Raw genomic sequence first — 25059 nt, forward strand, 5'->3', positions numbered from 1 at the left:
AAACTCATTTGGGTTCTTTGCTCGTAACTTTAAGACCTTTCTGCTCCAAAGGGAACTTTCTGTCATTCAAGCTGGAACCAGTTCCCAAGGATTGTTTCTTTGCTTGAGTGACTTATTCACTCAGGCTACTAGAAGGAGGCAAAATTCTTACCTACTCTTTCATTTTTAACTGATTTCCTTTTTGTTTATTCCCTTACAGTTATACATTCTTGTCACATCATCCCTGACAGGAATTATGCTCCATCTCAGGTCATTCTTTCATTTTAAATCTGATTGTTAGAGCAAAAGAAAAATGAGGTCAATAATTGCGACCATTTTCTTGGGAACTGACAGGCCACATCTGAGGTCTCCCTAGAGAAATCTTCTTTAATTACAAGTTAAGCTGATGTTCCCCTATGTAGCAGGTAGAATTGAGCAGGATTACTTTTAAAAGGATTGCACTGATCTGCTTTGATGGCAGTTTCATTTTGAAATTCTGATAACAAGCAAGAGGATGGATTATAAATATATGGTTCTTGGGAGTGTACATGACTAACACATAATGCAAATTGGGCCACAGCAGCCACCCCTCCTTTTGGCTCTTCTTTTAAGGCCATATAAATTCTATTTTAAGTACTGCAATTGGCATGTTTTATTTTTGTGATTATTTAATATGATTTCAAAGAACAGAGAAAAACATTTGGAAATTAGTAGAAGGGAAATAATGCAAGCAGTGAGTCCAGAACAGGATTTTTTCATCTTGGAGACACTGTGACCCTCAGCCTTTGACAAGATCAGGTTATGAAAAGTATGTAATGGGTTGAGTGCTTTCAAGTATTTAAATTATGAATAGATTTTGGGAAACCAAGTAAAGATTAATGGGTTCTTAAATCACTTTTATTCTAATCTATGCAGTTGTAGTGCATAAGCCTTCCAAATTCCTTTTCCTTGTACTTAAAAGAAACAGCCCAAACAGCTGATTAATTTTGCAAAAGCAATTTATCTCACAATGATATCTGATCTGACATTAATGTGGCTGATAAGTCTTGCCTCATTTTATGTGAGAAATTAGTATTTTCTATGAGTCCTGGCAGTTTTCATAGTCCAGAAATGAAGACTGGTATCTGATATTGCTCACATGCTTAGAATGTTTTCATTAAAATTGTCCTCCCTTTTAGTGCTTACTCACCTTTGGTATTGATGGCGTTTTAACCTGATTTGAATCCTGACAGAGTCCAGAGAGAAGATATTCCACCACCAGGTCCTTACTCCCATGTGTGGGATGAGCAGGCATATCACCGAGCAGGACTACAAAACCAAGTGAAAATAGACCTCTTGTGAAACAAAATTAAAAACCCCAAAGCAGAAGGAGCCTAAATATTAGTATCCTTTCTCCAGAAGTGTAAAGTCTGGGGCATGTTGGCTCCTCAGCTTAAAGCAGCTCAAACTCCCTTTTCCTGCGGGAATTACCAACCATCAACCCAATCAAGAGTTAAAACTCAGTCTTTTGGAGGGAGAAGGAGAAAAATAGCAGGATATTTTTTGTTAGGAAGAGAGAAGGAAAAACATAAACACAAAGCTTTTATAGTTTGGTCTTCATTTTGTGTCACAATTTTTTTAGAAAGGTGAATATTAGGAACGCCTAAAAGTAAATTTATTTCTATTTCCTTTTAATGGATTGGGTTATTTCCAGAACCACCTTATGTGTGAGAAAATTTTATCATTCCCTAAGCTGCTGTTTCAGAGAAGCATTGCAGCAACAGGAAGGGTTGCCTGTAGATTCACATCTGTAAAGACCAAGAAGCAATTCAGCACTGATGGTGGATGTTGCAGCTACAGATGAGATGGGTTACAGCTGGTGGGGGGTGTGCACCTGCACTGTAGTACAACCATGAGCAGGATGGGCTGCAGGCATGCTTTGGGCAAGACCAAGCATAGCTGGTCTCCTGGGGTTGCTTTCCCACTCTGAGGTGACCAGCTGAAACCTTGCTTGGAGCTCAGAAAGAGTGTGCATGCTGTTTTGAGGGCAATGAAAGAGCTCACCAAAGGGCTCTGCTTCCTCACTGTGAGGGGGTACAAGGGCCACGTGGGCAGCAAAGGCTATGCCTTCAGTAGGTTTCTCTTAATGCTCTCTGTGAATAATACTCAGAGAGCATTAAGATGCTTGAGGAGGGGGTTGTTAAGAGAACCATGTCCTCTGACTCATGTAGGCCACCCAAACTCACACTTCACAGAGGAAGATGTGAAAGTTTCTCAACATTCAAGCCTCAAAGTCATCTGCTTCCCCTTCACCAGAAGGAAAGATAATACAGGAACAGATACTGAAGGGTGGGGTTGGCTTTCTGCCACCAGCTGCTTTAGCAGAAAATGGAAATTAAGTCACTAGAGGTCTGTGCCAAGTCCCTGCTGGCCTTGGAAGCCTCTATCTGCCTGTCGTTTGACTCTCTGCTGTTTCTCCACTGTGGCCAATGACAGGGGATGTTTCCTGGGTCCATACTTCCCATTGCTTTAATATTCCAATATGTTTTGGGAGTGGAAACACCCACAGAAAGTACCTTCAGCACAAGTGGAACTGCATAAAGTTGACATTATTCAGCAAAGACACATGGAGTCCACAGAGAAACTTGCCAAAGGACCTGTTTATAACCCCTCAAAGAGCAACAGTATATTATCAAGAAAAGATTTCCTCTTTGAGCAACCTGGTCTAGTGGAAGGTCCCTGTCCATGGCAGGGAGATTGGAACTAATGATCTTTAAGGTCATACTGCTCTACCTAACTTGAACTTATATCTGTCATCTTTTCATTATGTTCTTTACTCCTTGGCCTGGCACATTCCCCTAAATATTTGAGGGTAGTCAACCATCTCCAGTATCAAAGAAAAAGGAAAAAATTGGAACTGAAGTCTTTCATCTCAACTTCAGGGTTCTAGTCCTTTCTCAGACATATACTAATTTATTTCTTAGAGAAACAAGAGTTGTAGTTGAAGAAATGAAGAAAAATAAGTTCTGAAGTTAACTGCTAGTCCAAGGCTCAGAGCAGGTTCAGAATACAAGCTGAAAGCCCACTGACAGGTTAAACAGAAGGTGTGAACACTCGTATCCCAGGCAGGCAGATGTTCTGCTTCAGGTTTGGTGCAAATACTGCTGGCAGCCTCCTGCTTCTCTGCAGGCTCTGCTAAACCCTGTGGTAAAATTCCTCTCAGCAGCAGTAAAGTAAGAGAACCTTAAATCAAGCCAGCTAGTCAGCCCAAATGCCATAACTGCTGAGGATAAAACCTCTGGTTATATTTAGCCACGTCTTTCCATGCTTACCAGACTCCACTTCCTTCCATTAATTTTTTGTATCAAAAATTGCTAGCCAGTCATAGAATCATGGAATCATAGAATGGATTGGGTTGGAAAAGACCTCCAAGATCATCAAGTCCAACCCTTGGTCCAACTCCAGTCCCTTTACCAGATCATGGCACTCAGTGCCACGGCCAATCTTACTTTAAAAACCTCCAGGGATGGTGAATCCACCCCCTCTCTGGGCAGCCCATTCCAATGCCTGATTACTCTCACTGGAAAGAATTGTTTTCTGATCTCCAACTTCAATTTCCCCTGGCAGAGCTTGAGCCTGTGCCCCCTTGTCCTATTGCAGAGTGCCTGGGAGAAGAGACCAACCCCCACCTGGCCAGAACTTCCCTTCAGGCAGTTCCAGACAGTGCTGAGGTCACCTCTGAGCCTCCTCTTCTCCAGGCTAAACACCCCCAGCTCCCTCAGCCTCTCCCCACAGCACTTGTGCTCCAGTCCCTTCACCAGCCTTGTTGCTCTTCTCTGGACCTGCTCCAGCCCCTCAATATCTTTCCTGAACCGAGGGGCCCAGAACTGAACACAACACTCAAGGTGTGGCCTCCCCAACACAGAGTCCAGGGGAAGTGTCACTGCCCTGGGCCTGCTGGCCATGCTATTCTTGATAAAGGACAGGATCTCATTGGCCTTCTTGTTGAGGAATCCACTGAAAACTGCATTTTCTTGCAGGTAGTGTAACCTGGGCAGCTACTGAGGAAAAAGCTGCAAGGTTCCCTTTCCTTTGCAGCCTTATCTTTACACCCTCAGTAACACCATCATCAACTCAGCTCTCTCTTCAGTGACTAAATCAGCACAGGAGAAGGTGTTCAGCACTTCTGGCTGTAATCCCTGTTCAAACAGCTGTTGTCAATCCCTTCTAGAGAAAAGGAGAAAACCAGCTTATTTGATGAATCAATTCCCCCACCAATTTACTCTGTCAGATGACAGGCAGACCTGCAAGCCACCAGCCACACGTAGGACACCAACCTGCAGTCAGTCATCTCCAAAGACACACAAAAGAAACTCTCAGCTGCACACATATTGCCCATTTTGCCACAAAAAGTGCTGCATTTGTTAATATTGTTCGGAAAATATGCAGAAATTTGCATATAGTCGTGCAAGATTCAGCAGTGGAATGAATCATATATTGCATAGTATGAAAAATTAATAGGAATAACATATAATCTGGGTGAAAAACATTGAAAAATCAAATAAATTGTTTTCAGATCAGACATGGCTCTCACTGAAATCTTTTAGAAATATTATATGTTTCTGAAATGTAAACAGTCTCTTCTGTGTTACCTTCAAAGCTACTCTTGGAGCCTTTTACATAATTTAGTGACCACAGTAACATCTTTATTTCCTGGAGTGCTTATGTTTTTTTGTGAAAGCTGTTAGAAGAAATAGGAAGAGAAAAGTAACATTTAAAGACTTTTCATTTTTTTAATTTTCTGTGCTAAAGCTGGAACAGCCTTCTTTTGTTTGTTATTTTTTGGGGGGTTTTTTTCCACCATACCATATTTTTCAGAGATTTTTGCACTACATTAAAATGTATTACACAACTTGCTATTCCCAAACAAAGATACAGATCTCCCTTTCCTTGGAATTTTAAAAGAATGGCTATATATTTAGATGAAGTTATCTACAGTTCTTTTTCTTGCTATTCTCCACTATATTTGCACAAAACAAGACCATTACTGAACATTTTTCCCATGTTATATGGTCATTTCTCCAGACCCAGACCACTAGGAGAACTTCCCTTGCTGCAGTATTTCTTGGCTTCAGTCACTTCTGTCACACGAAATTCCACGCCTCTGCAGGACAGATGTAAGGAATTGGGCACTGAGATTGCTACACCAGCAAAACCATCCCATGTGGATGCATCTTACATTGGCAAAAGAGCCCTTTAGCCAGCCCAGTCTACCACATCCAGAGGGCTATCCTTCTTCTAGGAGTTCTGGCAGTACCACTGTGCTAGTTGAGGCTTTTGTAACTTAGGTAGCCCCTAATCTTGGTCAGCCACTGGAGTGGAGTAAATGTGCCAGGACATGTGACACAGAAGCTGCTGTGTCAAGTAAGGAGTCCAGTTTCTGTCTCGTGAAATGATTAATCTAAAATGCTAAAACCAAGATCTAGATTAACGTCTCTTCTAGCTATTTTTTAACTTCCCTCCCTTGCATCCTTTAGGATGTAGCAACAGTCCAATCCCCCAGCTAGTTATCTGTTTCTCTAATGATCTCTCTCCTGCTTGTTCCTACCCTCAGTGAGATTATTTAGAAGTGAGATCCATATATTAAGTATAAATTACATAAAGCAACAGTTTTTTATACACTTCTGCATGTCCTGTCTCCCAATTCCATTGACTATAAGACACAATACATAGGAAGCTCTGGTTCACCTTTCTGCCTTCAGCCTCATCTCTCTCTGCAGTTTGTGTATAATAATTCCTAAATAAGTGTTTTCTTTAGGGATATTTTTACACATATTTTCCCTACAGATATTATACACAAATCATAGATAAATATGACAAAAACCTTAAAGGTTATCCAAAGTGATCTGTGCTGGAGAATTGTCTCCCATTGTACAACTTTGTTCAGCAGTAATTTTAAATGCTCCACGTTATGAAAAGCTAAACAATTTCTTTTATAAGTAGTTCTGAGTTTTACTTTTATTTCCCCTTTGCATCATTTCATCCACTATTTCAGCCATTCTGGAAGCAACACCACACTTTCAAAAAACTTTTTAATATCTGTATATTTAATATGTGAAGGCAGGAATCTAAAATCAGTTTCTTTAAATGTGCTGATAAATTTGGATTAATTCCAGTACTTCTCAGTCACTGATTATTTACAGAGCAGAGCTCTTCAGGGAATTAAGGAAAAATTGCCATTTAAATAATAAAAATTATCATATAGTTAATAAATACATTTTCTATCAGGGTTGTTTAAAATATCAGTTTCTTCCAGGAGCTGTGTTGGAGAGCAGAGGGTGGCACCCACTTCTATGTTTTCTTTGAAGCCTAAAATTAGATCTGTTTTTGTACAAAGTATTGCAATTTCTGTGTAGTTGTGTAAGAACAACTAACAAATTATCTTGGAGTTGGAGACACTGAATGACATTCAAGGCTTTTGAATGAAAAAAGTGAAAAGCAGCAATACAAAAGGTTTCCAGATGGCATAAGTGAGATTGAATGCAGTTTACTTACCTGTAGGAAGTTTATTTCACAAAGCTTCTGTGTATTTCCATTGAATCCAGAAAGTCTGGTTTATAGAGCTTTGTAAAGAGAGACTTCAATCACTTGGGAAAGAGTTTTCAATGGGCACCAGATAATATGTAATGGCAGATAATTGTTATTTTGAGAAATCAAAGCTCTTTCAGACAAATCAAAGGTATTTTGATGTCTGCACTACTTATGTAGCAGTTACCTAATTTTTACATGTGTTAATGCTACTTTTACTGGGAAATTGGTCTCTCAATGAAGACCAACACTAACAAAGATATACAAACAAGAAGTGATATATTTTTTTACATATATGGTAACTTTGAAATTATGTTTTAAAAGCAAAAGCATAAAAACATTGATTCACTTAAGTGCACCGTGCTACTTATTCATTATTTGCATTTCTGTGCTACTGAAACTCATTAGAGATCTCCCTGTTGCTTTATCATCATTGGCTTTATCCTCCTTCCCCATCTTTCCACTTGGCTGACTTGATGTGCTGAGACAACGTAATGCCTTTTTTATAGGTTTAGGTAAATAGATCTTCCACAAATCTGACCAAAATCCTGCCAAAATGCATTGCTAATGCCCAGAGCAATGTCCTGTAGAAAAGAAAAAACAACATGAGAGACATGTTAATCTTTAGCCTTGTAACCCAAATACCCTCATTGATAAAGGCTATTACAGTGATTTGCTAGAGAAGTGAGTTGCCTGAGCACGTGGGTTTATTCAGACTGGTTTTATTTGCTTTTCTTTAGAAATATGACAGATTAAGTTGAGCAACACATTTGCCTCTGATCTGCCCAGAGGGACTATTAAGGACATGTTTTACAACCCAGAAATACAGTATAGTCTCCTGTAGCAGTGTTGACAAGAAGGTGACAGGACTACTCACACAAAAATGCCTACCCTTTTTAAAGTAAGAATTATTTTTTAAAAAAATATTACCACTACTGTTAGGTATATAAACAAATGTATTGTCTTTGACAACCTTGCAAATATCTATTTTGTAAATATCTATTTTTCTTCCTGTAAACTAAGATAAGCTGTAAAAAAGTTGAAAGGAGGCAAAGGCTGGGACATTCTTAAAATGGATATTTGTTTCTCTGCTGCACTTCCTAGGAAAATTTTTACTCTCAAACTACCAAAGAAAGCAAACGAGGCACTGAATTGTTCCAGTGCTAATTAAAGTAGATGGGCTCAGGGTTCTCAGCTGGTACAAGTCCCCACTGTGTCATTTAAGCATGCTTATTGAGGAGGTGGATTTAACTTCAAACAGGCTCACCTGCTCAGTGTGTTGTCTGCCATCCTAGCCTGGTGTAAGAGGTCAGCTGTCCCAAGTTGGATCCACTAAGACAGTAACCTATGCAAAAAGTAATGTTGCTGTATTTTGCAGATGACACCAAGTTGGGTGGGAGTGTTGATCTGCTGGAAGACAGGAGGGCTCTGCAGGGGGATCTGGACAGCCTGAATCGATGGGATGAGGTTTAACGAGGCTCATGCAATGTTGCAGGATTGGGGACAGAGTGGCTGGAAAGCTGCCTGGCAGGAAAGGACCTAGACCAGTCAACAGCTGACTGAACACAAGCCAGCATGCCCAGGTGGCCAAGAAGGCCAATGGCATCCTGGCCTGTAGCAGAAATGGCATGGCCAGCAGTACAAGGGCAGTGATTGTCCCGCTGCACTGGTGAAGCCACACCTCAAATCCTGTGCAGTTTGGGGCCACTCACTACAAGAAAGACATTGAGGTGCTGGAGTGTGTCCAGAGAAGGGCAACAGAGCTGGTGAAGGGTCTGGAGCATTAGTCTGAGGAGCAGCAGCAGAGGCAGCTGGGGCTGTTTATCATGGAGAAAAGGAGGCTCAGGGGAGACTTTATCACTCTCTACAACTCCTTTAAAGGAGGTTGTAGCCAGGTGGGAGTTGGTCTGTTCTTCCAGGTAACAAGTGACAGGACAAGAGGAAATGGCCTCAAGTTGCACCAGGGGAGCTTTAGATTGGGGATTAGGAAAGGTTTCTTCACTGGAAAGGTTGTCAAGCTCTGGAACAGGCTGCCCAGGGAAGTGATTTTATCACCATCCCTTGTGGTATTTAAAAGACGTGTAAATGTGGCACTTCGGGACATGGTCTAGTGGTGAACTTGGCAGTGCTGGGTTAATGGTTGGACCCAATGACCTAAAAGGTCTTTTCCAACTGAAACAAATCTATGACTTTTTTTTTTTTTTTGCATCTTCATTCTGTTCTTTCTTCTTAACATTCTACAATTCCAATTCCTCCCTCTAACTGTTAGATGCATTCATTCCCTAATCTCCATTTCAATGCAGCTGAGAGTAGGTTTGCCTACAGTATTTTAATATAAAAGGAATATACATTTTATTTTACTTTGTTCTTGACATGTAAAATTTGTTTATGTAATGGAAACATGAAAGCAGGTAGCTTTGTATACCCATTCCTACAATTCACTTGAATCCATTCCAGTAGTTTTAACAAAGCAGTTGGTTGAGTCTAATCAAAAAACCATCAAGCACAGGAGCACCTCTGTTTCAAATGATTGCAGCAGGTGGGCACATCACAGACAAACAGCAGTGTGGCATTTCCCAAACAGCAGTATCTTCATCATGAAATAATAGCAGAACAACTGCATAGTTCAAAGATGTAAAAATGGAAGTAGATCTTTTGCACAAGTTGGACACCTGGAAACTGAGCCACCTCCTGTAACAGATGTCGTTGTAAGGCTGATAAGGAAATTGTCTGAATTCAGACAATGCCTTTCTCTGGGGGCAGTAGCCAGGACACTTTCCTAAAGGCTAGTTTAGTGTCCTCAGTGCTGCAAAGTGTGAGAAATCTTTTTCTATAATGAATCATCAGTTTCATGCTCTTCCTTTTGAGCAAGTCCTTTATTTTTTGTTTTAAAAATATTATATATACCTATGCTTTTGGGGGATTTGCTGGGTTTTTCTCTAAGATCAGATGAATGCAGCAGCATCTTGCAGACTGATGTCTACAGCCCTAGGATGTTGCAAAACCTTTCACTGACATGTTCACGTAAGATCTGTCCACTCTGAACAAAGGATCAAACATTCTTTACAGAGAGAGTAACCAGGCATTGGAATGGGCTGCCCAGAGAGGTGGTGGATTCACCATCCCTAGAGATTTTTAAACACAGATTGGACATGGCGCTGAGTGCCATGATCTGGTAAATGGACTAGAGTTGGACTCTATGATCTCGGAGGTCTTTTCCAACCCAATCAATTCTATGATTCTATGATTCTATGAAAATATGAGTGGAAGAAACAGAAGGAAAGGGCTTGGGAGTCCCAGGAGCTTGTCCCTGTCCAGACCACAACTCAGTCCCAGCAGAGGAGTACAGAGGGCAAGACTGGATCTTCCAGGGTGCAAATATGGTTCTTCACAAGGCAAAGCTGCTAATGGTGTGTGCACTCCACATTGGTGTGGAGACACCTGGCATTCAAAGCAATCACAGCTCATGGCAGCTCTTGCCCTACAGAGATTCTCAGCATCACTTTGTACCTCTCTCCTCATCCTGCCTGTGTTTTCTCACTGCTAAAACTAATTAACTGAGCACAGTAGGGCACTGTTGGGAGGAAGAGTGGAAGAACCTGGCTGACCTCAGTTTGTGTCAAAGAGTTGTTCAGGCACCAGCATGCAGGAAGCCACTGCCCAGAGCTGGAGTCTGGAAAGAGGTGTTTTGGAGAGGTCACAAATCCAACAGAGGGAAGGACTGTGTTGGTCATGGCTTAGCTCCCAACTCAGTCACAAAGAGACAAATTTTCTGAGCCTGCCAGTGTAGCAGCTTCATTGGCTTAGACCTCAAAATGCAACATCTCTATAATGTAACCCTCCTCTCCCTGCCACCCTACATGGCCTGAACTTCATTACTGGAGCTCTCAGTTCTTCTGTAGACATTTTCTTTGGAGCTTAGGGACTGATTTAGAGAAACAACAGTTGGCTCACCTCAAAGATTTCCTTCTTTACTTGTAAAGTATCGAGATGCTCTGCTGATGGGCTGTCACCAGGCCGGTCGCAGCCAGGCATTTGTGTGAAGCACAGCAAAGGAATCACCAGCTCCTCTCTACAAAACAAAGCAATTCAGTTGAGGAAACATAACAAAAACAAAGAAGCATCTTTATTAGAATGAAAACTACATGCATCACAGATGGCTTTTCTGTGGTACTTGCTGGTTTTCATTTGCAAAACCTTAATTTCCCTTCTTAAAATGTTCTGGTTTGGGCAGCTTCCAATAATGAGGCCTCTATTGTTATCTAGACCACAATCTGCCCTAAATTAATTTTTAAAGAAGTTTGGTGTTTTTTTTTTTCAGTATACATGATGTTGACTACTTTGGAAATACTTGAGCATGACACACTTTTTACTAGTTTATTGGATTGCTGGGTTTTTTTTAAACATATTCTCTGTATGAACACTTTGTCACATATCCTTTTTCATATTTTTTAGGAAACCCTGAAAGCTTTTGACCGAGAAGTAAATGCATTTGTGGACTATATGTTTGGACCTCGAGGTAAGATCCTCTATTTATGGTGTTTTTAGGAAATAATACCTCTACAGATTACCTCTCAAAAAATTCTAATAAATCTTCTGTCTGGGTACCTTCTCATTGAAAAATGTAAGCTAGGCACAATCATAGTATTTACAGGAACACATCATTATGGTAAGAAGTCTATTAATGCACTGCATTTATAAAAAGCAAGTAGATTTTTGATCATTTGATCTAATATTATCTGTAATACAAATTAAATCATACATTATACTGAAGGTGAAAGAAGAAATAAACTCATTTTTTAATTTTTTGTTAAGTGTACAGAAAAAAACAATCTCTGGATTTGTGATTCCTTTGTTTCTGAGAATATCAAAGAAATTCCATTTTACATCCTAAAGTGGAATAAAACAAATTGAAAGCCTCGATATTTCTGGAAGATCTGCTTTGGGACTGATTCTCATTCACAATCCGGTTTGTTTGGTCCACATTAAATTGTCTAATTCAGAAGGATGCTCAGAACAAAAGTAATTTATAGGATCACATCCAAAACTTCAATAAACCAAATAAAGTGGGTGGGAGAACAGATTCATCTTTGGACTTCCTGTTACTGCTTTCTAGCACAATTTGGACAAGAATAATTTAAGTAACTGTTGTCTGGAGGTGCCTCATGCTTTGATAGGACTGAAACAAGTAATAGCAAAAAAAACCCCAAACCAAAAGTAGGACTGTGGAAGGAAAACAGTGAGACAGGAGCTTAGACAACACAGTCCTCAGAGGAGATCCCTTCAAGACCATCTTGCTGTGGATAGGACTGGGCTTAAACATTCAACTTCAGGACTTGCCTTGCAAACTTTTCCCCATGGTTAAATCTGGAACTGCAGCTCATGTGGATGGACATATTGATGTGTGTTCTCAATTTGTTGCACTAAGGTTGTCCATGTCCCAGAAAGTCTTCTGGCTTAAGTAGAAGAACAAGGAAAAAATGTAGTGTTCTTAAATCCAAGAAATTCTCATTTTTCTTAGCTGGCTGGATGGCTACAAAATCTTTTGCATGCTCCTTACAGTAAATGTGAAATTTGAAAGGAAGATTTCCAGTGAAGAAACACTGAACAGCTTGGGAGCAGCATAGAAGTGGTTAAAACAGAATAGGTTTTATTAATGGCTTTTACAATAGTACGGTTGAATATTAACAAAGACGTGTGATCAGAAGAATAAAAGTACTACTCTGGGGGGGGAGGTTGTTGGGTTTTGGTTTTTTTTTTTCTTTTTTTTTCAAATGAACATGATATTCTCTTTCATTCCTCTTTCCTTGTTGGTCCAGACAAATTTTCTGAAAGAATAAATTGTAGTTAATCCAATTCAGAATAGCACACAGATCCCTTTGGGCTTTTAGAAAGCCCTTCAATTAAACAAGTATTATTTGTATTGCTTGCCAACTACATCACCATCCTTCTCCAGACATGAGTGCTGAAGATATTTGTTTGTCCATGCTTCTTCACTCTGATCTTTAATTTAACTGGTGGTATAACGACACAGTATCGTACATTTTGGGAATATCATAGCACCCTTCAGTGTGTTCATGCACATAAATAATTCATATAAATAATTCACATAAATAATTCATCATAAACTGCAAAGAGTTTTAAAATTAATGACCCCACAGATGAATATCTAATGAATTTGAGAGCTCCCCCAAACATCTAAACCCACAAACCATTCACCTTCTTTCTCTCCACCAATTTTCATCCACAGTACACACTTCATTTGGCAGCAAGGATAGATTTTATATAGAGAGACATATTTTATACCTTAATTTACCTGTATCAGCTGGGCTTTGTACACAGATTTACCTCAATATTTGCTTTTGAACTAGTAGATCAAGTCCTTTGAATCAGAGAACAGAAGCCATATAGATGCCCACCAGTTTCATCTCTTAATTTATTGGTCGATATTTTTCATAGACTCAAGGCAAATTGAGAATGAGTGAAATAGCTCCATTGTTCTCTAAAAGATCATTTTGCCATGTTCTCCTTCATCTGCAGAGTATTGTTTGATGTTATGCAAAATTAAGGAACTGCAGGAGCTGAATCTAGTTAACCTGTTGCTTGTTTTACCTGTAAAAGAAACACAGGTGGTTGAGAAGAGATCTATTTATTAAAGTTCTGATAAAGTGATAATCTCTTCTCCTCAGCAGAGTATGTTCTCTAGCAAGGCACTGGTGCTAAACCATCGACCCTCTGCACCTAAAAAGGCCTGAATATACTCAGACACCAACCAGCCAAAGCTATACAGAAACTTGAATCAAAATGTTTCCAAACCTCATTGATAAAAGCCTGATACCTTTAAAGAGCCTGGGAGGCCTGCCACTCATTTCAAAGGAGCCAAGATTTCACCCCAAGGGTTTGGCACATCATGGCCAGTGACCGTGAATGAGCTTATTCAGTGGGATTGGAGCTTGTGGGCGTCTGCTCCTTCTCCTGCTGTAGTCCAGTGCTTTCCCACTGTGGCTTTATTCACTGCTTTGGTCTCAATTTCAGATGCTCTGCAAGTTCAATATTGTAAAAATAATCCTTTCTCCTATTGACAGCATGCCTTTACAGTACTTGAACACGGAGATTGAGCTGTCAGTCAACAGAAATACTTTTCATCTCTCCTTCTGATGATTTCTTTTTAAACACATTGCCTTTCCTCTCCCTTTTCTGGCACATAAACCCTTCCTCCTGTCATTCGGGGATAGGCGGAAATGGTAACAAAACAGTCGCATTCCTTGGCTGCCCTTTATAAACCACTTTCTGCCAATAGCTGTCTTACACTGCAAGGCATTGAGGTCATCATGGAAAACAGTCAGGAAGAGTATATGTTTTAACCATTGCTCTTGAAACTGAAGTAGTATAGAACTTAACAATACTTGACATGCTGACCTGAGCCAGCACACAAGTTCTGCTTTTGTATGGATCAGCCCACATGCTTGTGGCCACTCACAGCAGCAGGAAAACTTTCTGAGGGCATACTAGGACAGAATTTAATTCTGTTTAGTTTGGTTTGTATTCTGAACTCTCCCACACACTTTTCCTGTTTGAGCAAACATGCAGTTTCATTATCTACTAATGCCAGTCAGCATTTTTGCACGTAACCTTTATGCACCAAGTGTTGCAATTGTTGGATGGGGGACCTTTCCTTAGCCAGTCTTGCTGACATGACTGCTTTATACATCTTCACTTAGGATACCAATTAAATAAATTAAATCCTAAACCATCAACACTCATACACTGAACCTGTACCTGTCCTATGTCTGCTGCGTCCTGTTGAGAGCCCATATGGGAGCAGAATCACCTCAAAAACATTCATTTCATTCAGGTTTCAGATGTGACTTGTGAAGTTTAAGGGGCGTTGAAGGTGTTTCATTGTCCCACTGAGGTGATCCTGATAAGCACTGAAGACAGGAAAGAGGTGTTCTAGCTTGGTAATGCACAACAAAGCGAGGCTGCCCTATAGGGAAGAACTGTGCTTTTGTAATAGGCAGTTGTGTGGCTGCTTTAATCCTACACCTCTCTGCTGCCAGAGCTTCTTGGCAGTCCAAAAGAGAGAGTCAAAACCAGAAGAGCATTGGACTTCCATGATAGTGTGGGTCTGTTTGAAAGTCTTTCCTGCAAAAGAGCTACCATTCCTCGTGGAATCAAAGCAGAACAGCTGAATGTTACAGCCACTGTACAGCAAAATTGTCATCAATTGGTAAATGCTTGGACACATTTGCTTTGCATGTCATCCATTGCCCAGTCCTTTCCAAATTCAACACAGGCAAGAAAACAGTAAAATATTCTTCTCATGCACTGTGAATACTTTTTATTTTACAATTTTTAGCATCATCTTGGTCTTTGTAAAAAATAAGTGAAGTAATTTAAAGCATTTTCCAAGAGCAAAAACATCTTTCTGTGAGCAGAAAGAACTGCTTTCTGTGTGACCTGCACAATAGCTCCTCACTGACTCCTTTCTTCACACACTTCATAAGCTGTGACAGATTTAGAGTAAATTTTCTATAAACTAGCCATGATGCCCCCTTCTTCCTTTCAGAGATAAATGGCTGAAGATTGTTGCTGTGGAAAATTAACTCTAGATTTTGCTCCATCATGGTAGGGGGGAAAAGAAAGAAAAGAAAGCACACTCCGTTCTCTCTTGACATCCAGTTGCTCATATGACAACACAGCAATGCCTCCAGATTGGCATCCAGGATTAGGCTTTGCTCGTACACACTGAGCTATCTGATTACTGCCAATGGGATTACTTGTGTGAATAAGGCAAGCAGGATTTGACCTTAATATTTCATTTCAGGACCAGGCAAGTGGGACAGAAACTGTGAGAAAGCAAGAGCTTGCCCAGCCAAAGACCTTTGCTAACCATCAAAGTAAATGTTTGCCACTTGCTTTTCATATTTAATGTTTTGGAAAAGTCCTTCCCTTGTATAAATGTTTTCTAGCAAATGTTGTATACCTTCCTACATGTATGGCAAGTATAGAATTAAACTAACATAGGAACTGGCAACATTACATGCATACTTATCATTTAACACTATTTTCAAACTGTCCATTGAGCAGATTAAGATACAATTTAAACAAATATTAAGTTAAAACAATAAATTACATTTTTAAATGCATATAAGAAGGGGTTTTTTCCTTTTCATTTTCTCTATACTTTTAAAATGAGGCAATTTAAGTGACTTTAAATCATTAGGGAATTCCATGCAGTTTTTGGCCCACATTCTCTGAATTAACATGCAGTTCTGGTGAGATGAAAGGAATGGAGAGCTCTTGTGACCAAAATATGCCAGATTTCTTCTCACACTTTTAGCAGTGATGCGTTCTGACTTATTTTAGCATACTTTACCATAGCCTTCTTCATTTCCTGCTCCATGTGTTTCTTTTTAGATCCCAGGGTTAGAGGATGGTTCCTTTTGGACTCTTACCTTCCCACATTTTTCCTTACTGGAGCATACCTGCTCTGCATATGGCTGGGCAACAAGTTCATGAAGAACAGGCCTCCTTTCTCACTCAGGGCTCACCTCATCGTGTATAACCTTGGGATTACACTTCTCTCCTTCTACATGCTCATAGAGGTAAGTGTTCTTCTATGCAGCACGGATGAGAAATACAGTTTTGATCAGAAATATCTTATTGGCAGGTAGTTCTGCTTAGAAAGTTAAAATCAGCAGCAAAATAAATTTTAAGATCAAAAAAGGACCCTTAGCAACTGGGCAGTGAGTTGTACAGCACCTTCTCATCTCAGATCTTGGCATGTTTTGACCATCCTTCCTGAACCACAGTCCGCAGATTTACAGATGAGAGCAAGTACTGATTTATTGGCAATTCAGTGTTATTTTTCTGCTCTTGTGACTAAAAAGCTTTCCTCATGTATTCAGACAGCGAGAGACAGATGTTAAAAACTTACCACTTTATCCAAAAGCAAGTGCTGTGGGGCTTGGAGGCTGAACACTGTCATATAGATTATTTCCCAAGTACTTATCAGGAGGGAACAGGTTCACATCAATCAGGATCCATTCCAAACCAAAAGAGAGGTTTGAATGCATCTGTTTGGATGCATATCTGATGGGTTTGCAATAACAGAGGACTCCAACATGATTTTCATCTCCTCAATTTGGAGCCAAAGCCAAAAGTCACTAACTGGATATTATGTGGGAGCTGCCCATTCTCAGCCTTTTGATAATTGAGATACTTTTAATATTAAGGTGTTAACGTACATTACTTGTGACCCTTAAAAACAAACACTAGAAGATGAACAGAAAACATTTTCTGATGGCTTGAGAAATAATCCTGAGCATGAGAAGCTCTGGCTGAAGAATATGTTGGATTTCATAGTTTGTGCATCACAGTCTCATGGCATTTCTTGCTCCCTGGGCTCTCAGCCACAACAGTTTCCATGAGAAAAAAAGGGACAAACCTATTCTGTCAGTTGGACAAGAAATTTTTCAGAAGCCAGACGGGACCCCCAAAGGTTCCAAATTTTAAATTAATTTGAGCTAAACACCAAGGGACTGGCCTGGTCAAAAGGCTGAGCAGCAGTTTAGGTTTGTGCCTTTGTTCAAAGGACTGATTGTGCTACAAAGTTTGATCCTGGTCAGAGCTCCAGCTGGCTTTGGAGGCTGCTGTGGGGTCTGACAGTGCAGGATAAGGTTTAGACCAAAGGAGAAACTACCAATTGCTGGAAGGTTTGGTGACTCCATAATGATTGTCCTCCAGAATTTAAATCAGCACTTTGATGTTTAAATTCCCATTTTGCTTTAAGGTATACAGGAGGCTGCAATAGCAGGACTCAGCAAAAAGGATTAACTGAATAGAAAACAGTACTGCAGCTCCCTTCCCCTTGCAGTCCGATTTGGCCTGTCACAAGTAAATAAATGAAAGAAAAAAGAAAATTTTAGCAGGTTGCACTTGTATGAAGGAAGCAAACTTGTTTTCACCTACCTTTGCATCCTTGTAGGAATTGTATTTAGCCAGCTCCTGTTCATTTGCCTCACTGATCTGTCCTTCCCCAGACTAACTTTGCTGCAGACAGTTGCAGATTAGTCCCTTGACACCTTGATTCTGAGTTTGGAGGTTGCTGATTTATACTTCCCAGGCTGCAGCTGGGCATGGCTGACAGTGCCAGTTTGTAGCTCCACATTCTGCGTTTTTCAGGGACCCAGGGAACATGATGTCTGGTCTACACTGCCAGCTGTTCTACTACAGATTTCACTCTTAGCTCTGGACTGTCAGCCAGGCTGGTTTTACACAGTGCAAAACACAGTTCCATAAGACTGGCTCTGTATTTTTTCGTAATCTACTTGCCTGGCTCCTATCACAGCTTCTCCTGTGAAAGAGCAGAAAGGAAGAAGTTAAGATTTGCAGACCTGCCTGAGATAACTTGCACATCCCTGCTGAAAAAAACCTGGCAAATGGGAGAGCAGAAATAATCATCAGTACATAGCAAAGTAATGGTGATTTGATATTTCTAAATGTCTAAGTTCTAAAGCTTCTTTTTGCCCCTCGTTCTGTCCTGTGTGGACAGTAAGCTCTTTAAGGCAAAAGTTGTCTATATTTAGTACATTCTGCATGGTGGTTTCTTATGTAAACACACTTGATCTCTCCAGTGAATGGGATTCAGGATTAATTTCTAGTTAGACACATCTATAACAATTGTTTTATTCCTCCATTCTCCCACTGCATCCAAACCCCTCTTGCCTCTGTATCAAGGAGAAATCACAAAATAGTAAGCTCTACAATACATATAGAAAACAAACAAAAACACCCCCCAAACCAAAACAACCCCTCCAAAACCCCCCACAAACAAACAAAAACACTCAGTAATTGACATTGTTGTTCTTCTCTCTTCTTTGTTTCATTTATAAGGTGCCACACACCATTTCTTGCAATAGCCCCTGAATGTGGTGGTTGCTTCTTAGACATTCAAAAGAAAAAAATACCTCTTTCAGAGGAAGGAGTGTTTCTCCAAATGCAGACTATCCCACATGATGGATTTAACAAAAAAAACATCATAAACCTGCTGCTGGGGGTACCTGTGCTTCAATTTTTCATCTCCTCACTCATCTCCTGACTGCTTTAGCTGTCCCTTAATGACACTTCATTTGTACAGCCTCAAGGCAAGAACCCAAAGGTTATAGCAAAAAAGTCATAACAAAAGGGTTGGTTTTAAATCTCCAAGGGCAGATTCCTCTGTTGAGCCAGAGCTCCATGCACTGCACCACAAGCATGAACTATGTGGGAGCCAATTTTAGCTCTGAGCTTTGAGGTCAACCAATCCGCAGTGTGGAGGAACAGCTCCAGGACAATTCTAAGATGTGCCATTAGCATCAGGTCAGATACCCCTACTATCCCCCAAGGACAAGGTCTAAAGATAAACAGCTCTGCCCAGCTGCCCCCATCCTATTGAGATATCTCAAAATTTTTGTGTCAAGAAAGAGTTACTTACCTGTGAAGCTTAATTTGTTAGAGCTTAATTTAGACTTTTTAGTTTGACAAATAGATTTTCTTGAAGGTGTCAAAGGCATTTACTTTTCCCAATTAAATATGACAGAGAAGTGGGCTCTTGGTTTTGAAGCATGTTTTCTTCAAGTACCTGAAGCTGAAACACAAGTACTGTGCTTAAATTAGGCAGGCAGCAGGTAGCTATGTCTGTGAATGTTTTAGAATAATTTCTTGTGCTCACAAACCACATTTCAGGAAACAGTCTGAGGCACCAGGGGCCACAGGATAAAACTGTCACAAGTCCAGCGATAAATTAAAACTAGAAGCATGAGAGGCTAACGCTGATCTCTGAATTTTGAAATTACTCAGGTGAGGATACTCTCTCTTATTAATAGGGAAAGACATAATCTCTGCCCTGGTCTTAGGCTGCTTTCCCCAGCAGTATCACCTCTGCCGTATTTAATTTAAATCTCAGCTGGTCATCAAGGTCTCACCCAACTGCTTTTGTTGATCAGGCACTGAGAAAACCAGGACACTGGCACAATTTGGGTCAGATTAAAAAGGAGATCTAGAGCTATGTGTCATTAGCATAAGGGTGGCGTGATGTCTCAAGCTGCCTGTATCCCCAGATAGCTTCTCAGACTTATTACAAATCCATAGGATTTGTAAGCAAGCAACCACATCCATGTAGGGAAGCAGGACTTGCATGTGAGGACCCCTCAATGCAAAGCAAAGGGAAAAGGGCAGCACTCACAAGTATTGCCTGCCCAGTGCATTAACCTTTCCAGAGAAGCCAGAAGAAAAGTCTTTCACATTACAGGACTAAATAAAATAAAGGCAGCAAATCAACTTCACTTTACATGTTTCTAGGAGCTGAAAATTCATCCCACAGTAAGTCCAGTTTCTGAATTAGTCATTCCCAAGAATTGCCTTCTGTGTATCCTCTGATAGAGTGAAAGGTCAGAAGCACAAGGCTGGTACAATCAGCCACTGGTTTTAACCCTACACACTGCAATAGATTCCTACAAAGCCAAGTATATTGCCTGAATTTGGCATAAAAGGGTCAAAACAAAAAGAAGAAACCAAAAGTAGAAGGAGCATTTAAACTCTGTTTTATTCCATCGTTATCCTGGCTGACATCAGAAAGATTTGCTTCCTAACTGTGCAAGTGTTGAAAAGACAGAGCTTGTGGAGCAGAATTTCTAAGTAAGGCTTTAACAGTGCAAATGATGAGGAAAGGTAAAAAAGATACAGATTTTAGCCAATTTCATCTGCCCTGAAATTTTACTACAGAAATCCAACTTCAACATAATCTTGCTTTGGTGTTTTTGTTTTGGTTTTTTTTTTAAGATTATGATAATTGTTGTTTACTCCTTTATTAATTGTTCAGAAGTCAACACATGTAAATTGAGTACAGAAGTAGAGAATGATTTTAGATCAATAAGGATTGGTGTGTGATGTGAAGGCTTCTTTGGCAGTATTTCTTTAATTAGGACAGAAAGATTGACTTAACCTTAAGGGAGCAAGAGAAAAAGAATAAAGTGAGAAACAGAAGAGGTCACTTGCACTTCTCTATCATCTGAAGAAGAGAGAAGTGAGGGGAAAAAACCCTGGACAGCCAAAGGTTACCAAGAGTGCATTGTACAGCAGTGAAACAGCTCTTTTGAGCAAGTAAGAACTTGGTGTGAATAGAGTTAAATTAGCAGGTGTTCTCTATCCTCATCAAATCATTTGTTCAGAGAGCTGAGGAGCTGAATTTGCTGTCCTTGCCTGCAGTTATCCCAGCTGGAAATGCTGTCCTCACTTCTCAGTTTTCATCCTCTGCATTCTCCATGTCTTTCAGACTGACTTTTCTGAGCTCTGCATTTAGGTAGAACATTTAACCTGATCATCAAAAGAGGCAGTGCTCTGGATCTCACCTGCCCATTCAAATAGAATTCTGTAGAACTTTATTGGAAATCAAGAGTAAAACTTCATATGATGAGGTTTTTCACATGTGCAAATCTTCTGATACCATCACTGGAACCACAAAATAACATATGGGAGCTATTCAGAAGAGTTGCAATGAAAGACTCACAGAAAATAAGCCTAGGAGAGATTTCCTTTAGCCTATTCCACTATCCCAGACAACAGCAACACTCAAATTATTATCATTCATAACAGATTTCAAGTAATTTTGAAGTAAGTAGTTCCCTAATCCTTCTATCAGTCTCCCATTTACTTCAGGGAGATTAAGTGGAACTGTTTGGGAGTTTCTCAACAACATGGCTTTATTTGAAAAAATTTTTGTTGATTAAAAAAAATACATTTACCAAAGCTTCACTTGGGAAAGAGCTCTTTATTTTTGTCACTGGATTATTAATTTTCTGACCTAAAAACAAGAAGAAAGCATGGAATCACATACTTTCTCCACTCTGGAATAACCAGTATCCTTTCAGGTACAATGCTCTAGTTAGATGAGAGATCCAACACAGGGTCCAGCTGTATGTGCTGCAGGGCAGGATATCAAACTCCAGCTGATGTGTTACAGAATCAGCCAATCTTTTTTGGGGACACACCATGTATGTAATCATTTGACCTCTAACTAGACCCATGGAAAGCCTCACCAAGCAGTAGCCCAAAACATGTTTTTTACATTTCTGTCACCATGAAAAATATCCTGAACGCATCATAAGGAGGAACAACAAAATATTTCACTCGTGAAAAATCTTGTGTGGTATTTCCTATTCAGCACCTGGTTTTGTTCTGGAAACTCAGGCTGTTCTGCATCTCAGTTATCCATGTAAAATCTGAGATTATACCATAATTCTTGGAGTTGTGTCGAAAATAGGCAACCTCTACAGAGAAAGATTCTCCAATAAATACTATTCACAGGTGATTTTACAACTTAATGTCCCTATCAAAAAAAAAAAAAACAAACCACAAACCCAAACAACTGTCTTAAAGCTTTCTAGGTCTTGTTTAAGACTGATTTAAGACTTACCAAGGGTGTTTAATGGCTCCTCCCTCTATTCATTGAGTTACCATGTAAAAGTGTGATGGCCTCAGTAGCACTGTGGGTGGGCTTCACTCCAGCCTCTTGGGGACAGCAAGACAATTCAGGTGTTGGATGCTTGTGGAAGTGAATCATGTTACAGGCAAGGAGCTGATTTCTCCCTTTAAAAACTAAAAATGAAAATCATGTGAGATTATTAACATCTGGTGTCTGTTTTTAGACACTGATCACCTTTCTCAGGCATTCCATGCCAAAACTAATTTTTTTTAAAAAGTCACTCCTTTTTCCTTCTTAAGACACTGTCCTGAGTGTTTGGTTAGACTCCTTTCCCTTGGGATGTGGCCATTAGATAATTGCTTTTAGGACTGTTTTGCCCAAGTCTAGAGATCCAGGATGAAACTGCCATTCCCAAGGACTAACAGAAGTCTCCGATGGCCAAGGGAAGTGTTTCACAGAACTTCAAATTAAACTTTTCTTCATGCTACATAGACAGATTAGACTCCTTTACTTAGTTTAACAGGACCACCATTGCTTGATCAAGTTGTTTTAATTGGCCTGAGAGCTGGAGTGCCTTAGAAAACCCAGTAAAACACCACACCCAAAAATGTCAAGAGGCATCCTGCTCTGTTTTTACCACAAGAAGGACACGAGTGCTCATCTTCCCACTCTGAACTTTGAAGAGGAATTTTAATTATTTGAATATTAAGTCCATTATTAGTTTTTGGCTTTCCTTTTGAGCTGTTTCTGTATAGACAGACAATATACTGGATAGACTATTTCAGTTAGGAGAGACCTGCAGCAACCACCTCATCCAACTGCCTGACCTCTTCAGGGTTGACCAAAAGTTCAAGCATGCTGTTTAGGGCACTGACCTCTTAAACACTGACAGACCTGGAACATCAACCACCTCTTTAGGAAGCCTGTTCCAGTGTCTGACCACCCTCATGGTTAAGAAATGCTTCCTAGTGTCTAGTCTAAACCTTCCCTGGTGCAGCTTGAACCATTCCCACATGTTCCACCATTCTTGTATCTGGATCCCAGGAAGATGATCTCAGAACTCTCTTCACTTCCCTTCCTCAGGAAGGGGCATTTTCTCTCTGAGAAAGCCCAGCCATGCAGAGAGATTTTTCTACAACTCAAAAAGTACAGAGAAACTGCAGGCAGTAGAAATGGGAATATCCATTCAGTTGTCATGTTGCTTTCCTTTCTACCCTATCACTAGAGGGCAGACACAAGAACAAGTTAAAGCTGTGAGATTTTTGAAGCTGAAAACTTGAAATGAGCAGGGCACAGGCCCTTGGTGCTTAGTTTGCTACTCAGCAAAGTGAGAGGATTATATCATCCTCAGGTACCTGCAGCCCAACCTCTCCCTGAAATTTGTGGTAGAGGAACCAGCTTTCATTCCTGAACAATGTGATTCCTCACTTAAAAAAACATGGCATGAGTTGGGCTGTTGTGGCAAAACAACTCTTGTGAATCTTCATGCTTAAGTAGGCAAATAGAAGTCACTTATTGGTGTAAAACACTGGAATCTCTTAAAAACAACACTAGAGCAACAGCAAAATATGAAAACTCTACTCATTATCAGGATATTACTACTTAGCAGAAATTTTTCACAAGGCAGTGCTTTCCTCTTTACGTGACCTGTTTTTCCAAATAGCTTCAAACAATACATGTTTTAGTATTATTTTCAGGATAGGCTGCCAAGAATGCAAAAAATTATTTTCTAGAGGGAGGAAATTTGTGTTTTGAAAGAGAGGGGATTTCTCATGTCTTTAATACATCCTTCACTTGCACCATCATAACACCAGTGGCTCTACAGAGCTACAAGAGTTCTTGGTGTATGAAAGGGAATGTGACTGAAATAGTACAAGTAACATACAGCTTGGTATCAGGGAAAAAGAGACCTGATAACAAAACATCTCATGTCAAAGTAGCAGCTTCTGTTCCAGAGACACTGTTGGCTCATTTAGCACCGCTGGAAATCAGCCAGGGGTCTTGAAAATTATCTTGCAAAACAGAACAGTCAAAACTCAAAAAGAATTCTTCTCTTTTTCCTAAAACACACAGAGTAGTATGTAAGGTACCTGCAACAGAGAACAGAAATGCTGAGCTACAGAAAAGCTGATGTGAAAGACTGAGGTCACAAAAGGTCTTCACTCTAAGCTGCTCACTCTTGAAATGCAGACAAAAAACAGAGGAAATTCTTCTGCCAAGTGAAATGACTGGGGAATATGCAAACAGAATGATCTGCAAAATCTGGTGTTATACAGAATCATGGAAGAATGAATAAAAGAAATTAAATAAAACTCTGCAGTCAGAGAGAATAATATTCTCACCCCAAAGCCTGCTCTCCATTTGCATGCTGACCATTTGTAAGGAGTTGCAGATTTCTCAATTACCCAGTTAAAAACCTGTGATGTTGAAAAGAAATATTGATTTTCTTTTTGAGTCTCTAAGAGTTTCTGCATCTCATTTTCCAACATGGAAACTATGAATGGAATACTTGGGGAAAAAAAAAACCACCCGAAACTTTAGATACTACTGAGCTCACCTGTTCAGCAATATCAGGAAAGTTTCCTAACTTCCAACACACAAAAAAACAACCCAGTAAAGAGACTTTGAGGGGAAAAAAAAATCTATTATAATCATATACAAATCAGAACAGTTATAAAACAGACTAATCAAAATATTTAAAATAGCAAATAGTGAATCTACATTTTACATACTGCAGGAGAAAATTTTATGAGGTTGGGTTTCTTCAACAAAGGAAAAAAAATGACTTGGTTGTAAAAGGAAAAGAAAAATAAGCTGAGAGAGTAAAGTGTTCTTGCAATTGGAACCTGAAAAGTGTAAATTCCTACAATGAGATTAAAAGAGAAATCAGCAATTTGACTAATTTAAATGTGGGAAAAGTATGAATTTACAGATATAGAATGCAATAGGTAAAATTGTTTTCATTAATCTTGGAAAAATGGTTAAAAATTGCATGCCTCATAACATAAAAATTTTTAAGAGCTTTAGTTTAAAAAATGTTATAGGCA

General features: G+C 39.8%; 1 protein-coding gene across 1 annotated transcript in view; it reads left to right on the forward strand.

Moving 5' to 3' along the window:
* ELOVL2 (ELOVL fatty acid elongase 2) overlaps positions 1-25059 on the forward strand; it is a 49240-nt gene that overhangs the window by 13857 nt on the left and 10324 nt on the right. The window contains exons 2-3 of the mRNA XM_071553262.1: positions 11002-11065; positions 15967-16154. Coding sequence (XP_071409363.1) covers positions 11002-11065; positions 15967-16154 — 252 coding nt within the window. The remainder of the gene's footprint in view (positions 1-11001; positions 11066-15966; positions 16155-25059) is intronic.

This window comes from Pithys albifrons, chromosome 4 (assembly GCF_047495875.1).
Source record: "Pithys albifrons albifrons isolate INPA30051 chromosome 4, PitAlb_v1, whole genome shotgun sequence".
NCBI lineage: Eukaryota > Metazoa > Chordata > Aves > Passeriformes > Thamnophilidae > Pithys > Pithys albifrons.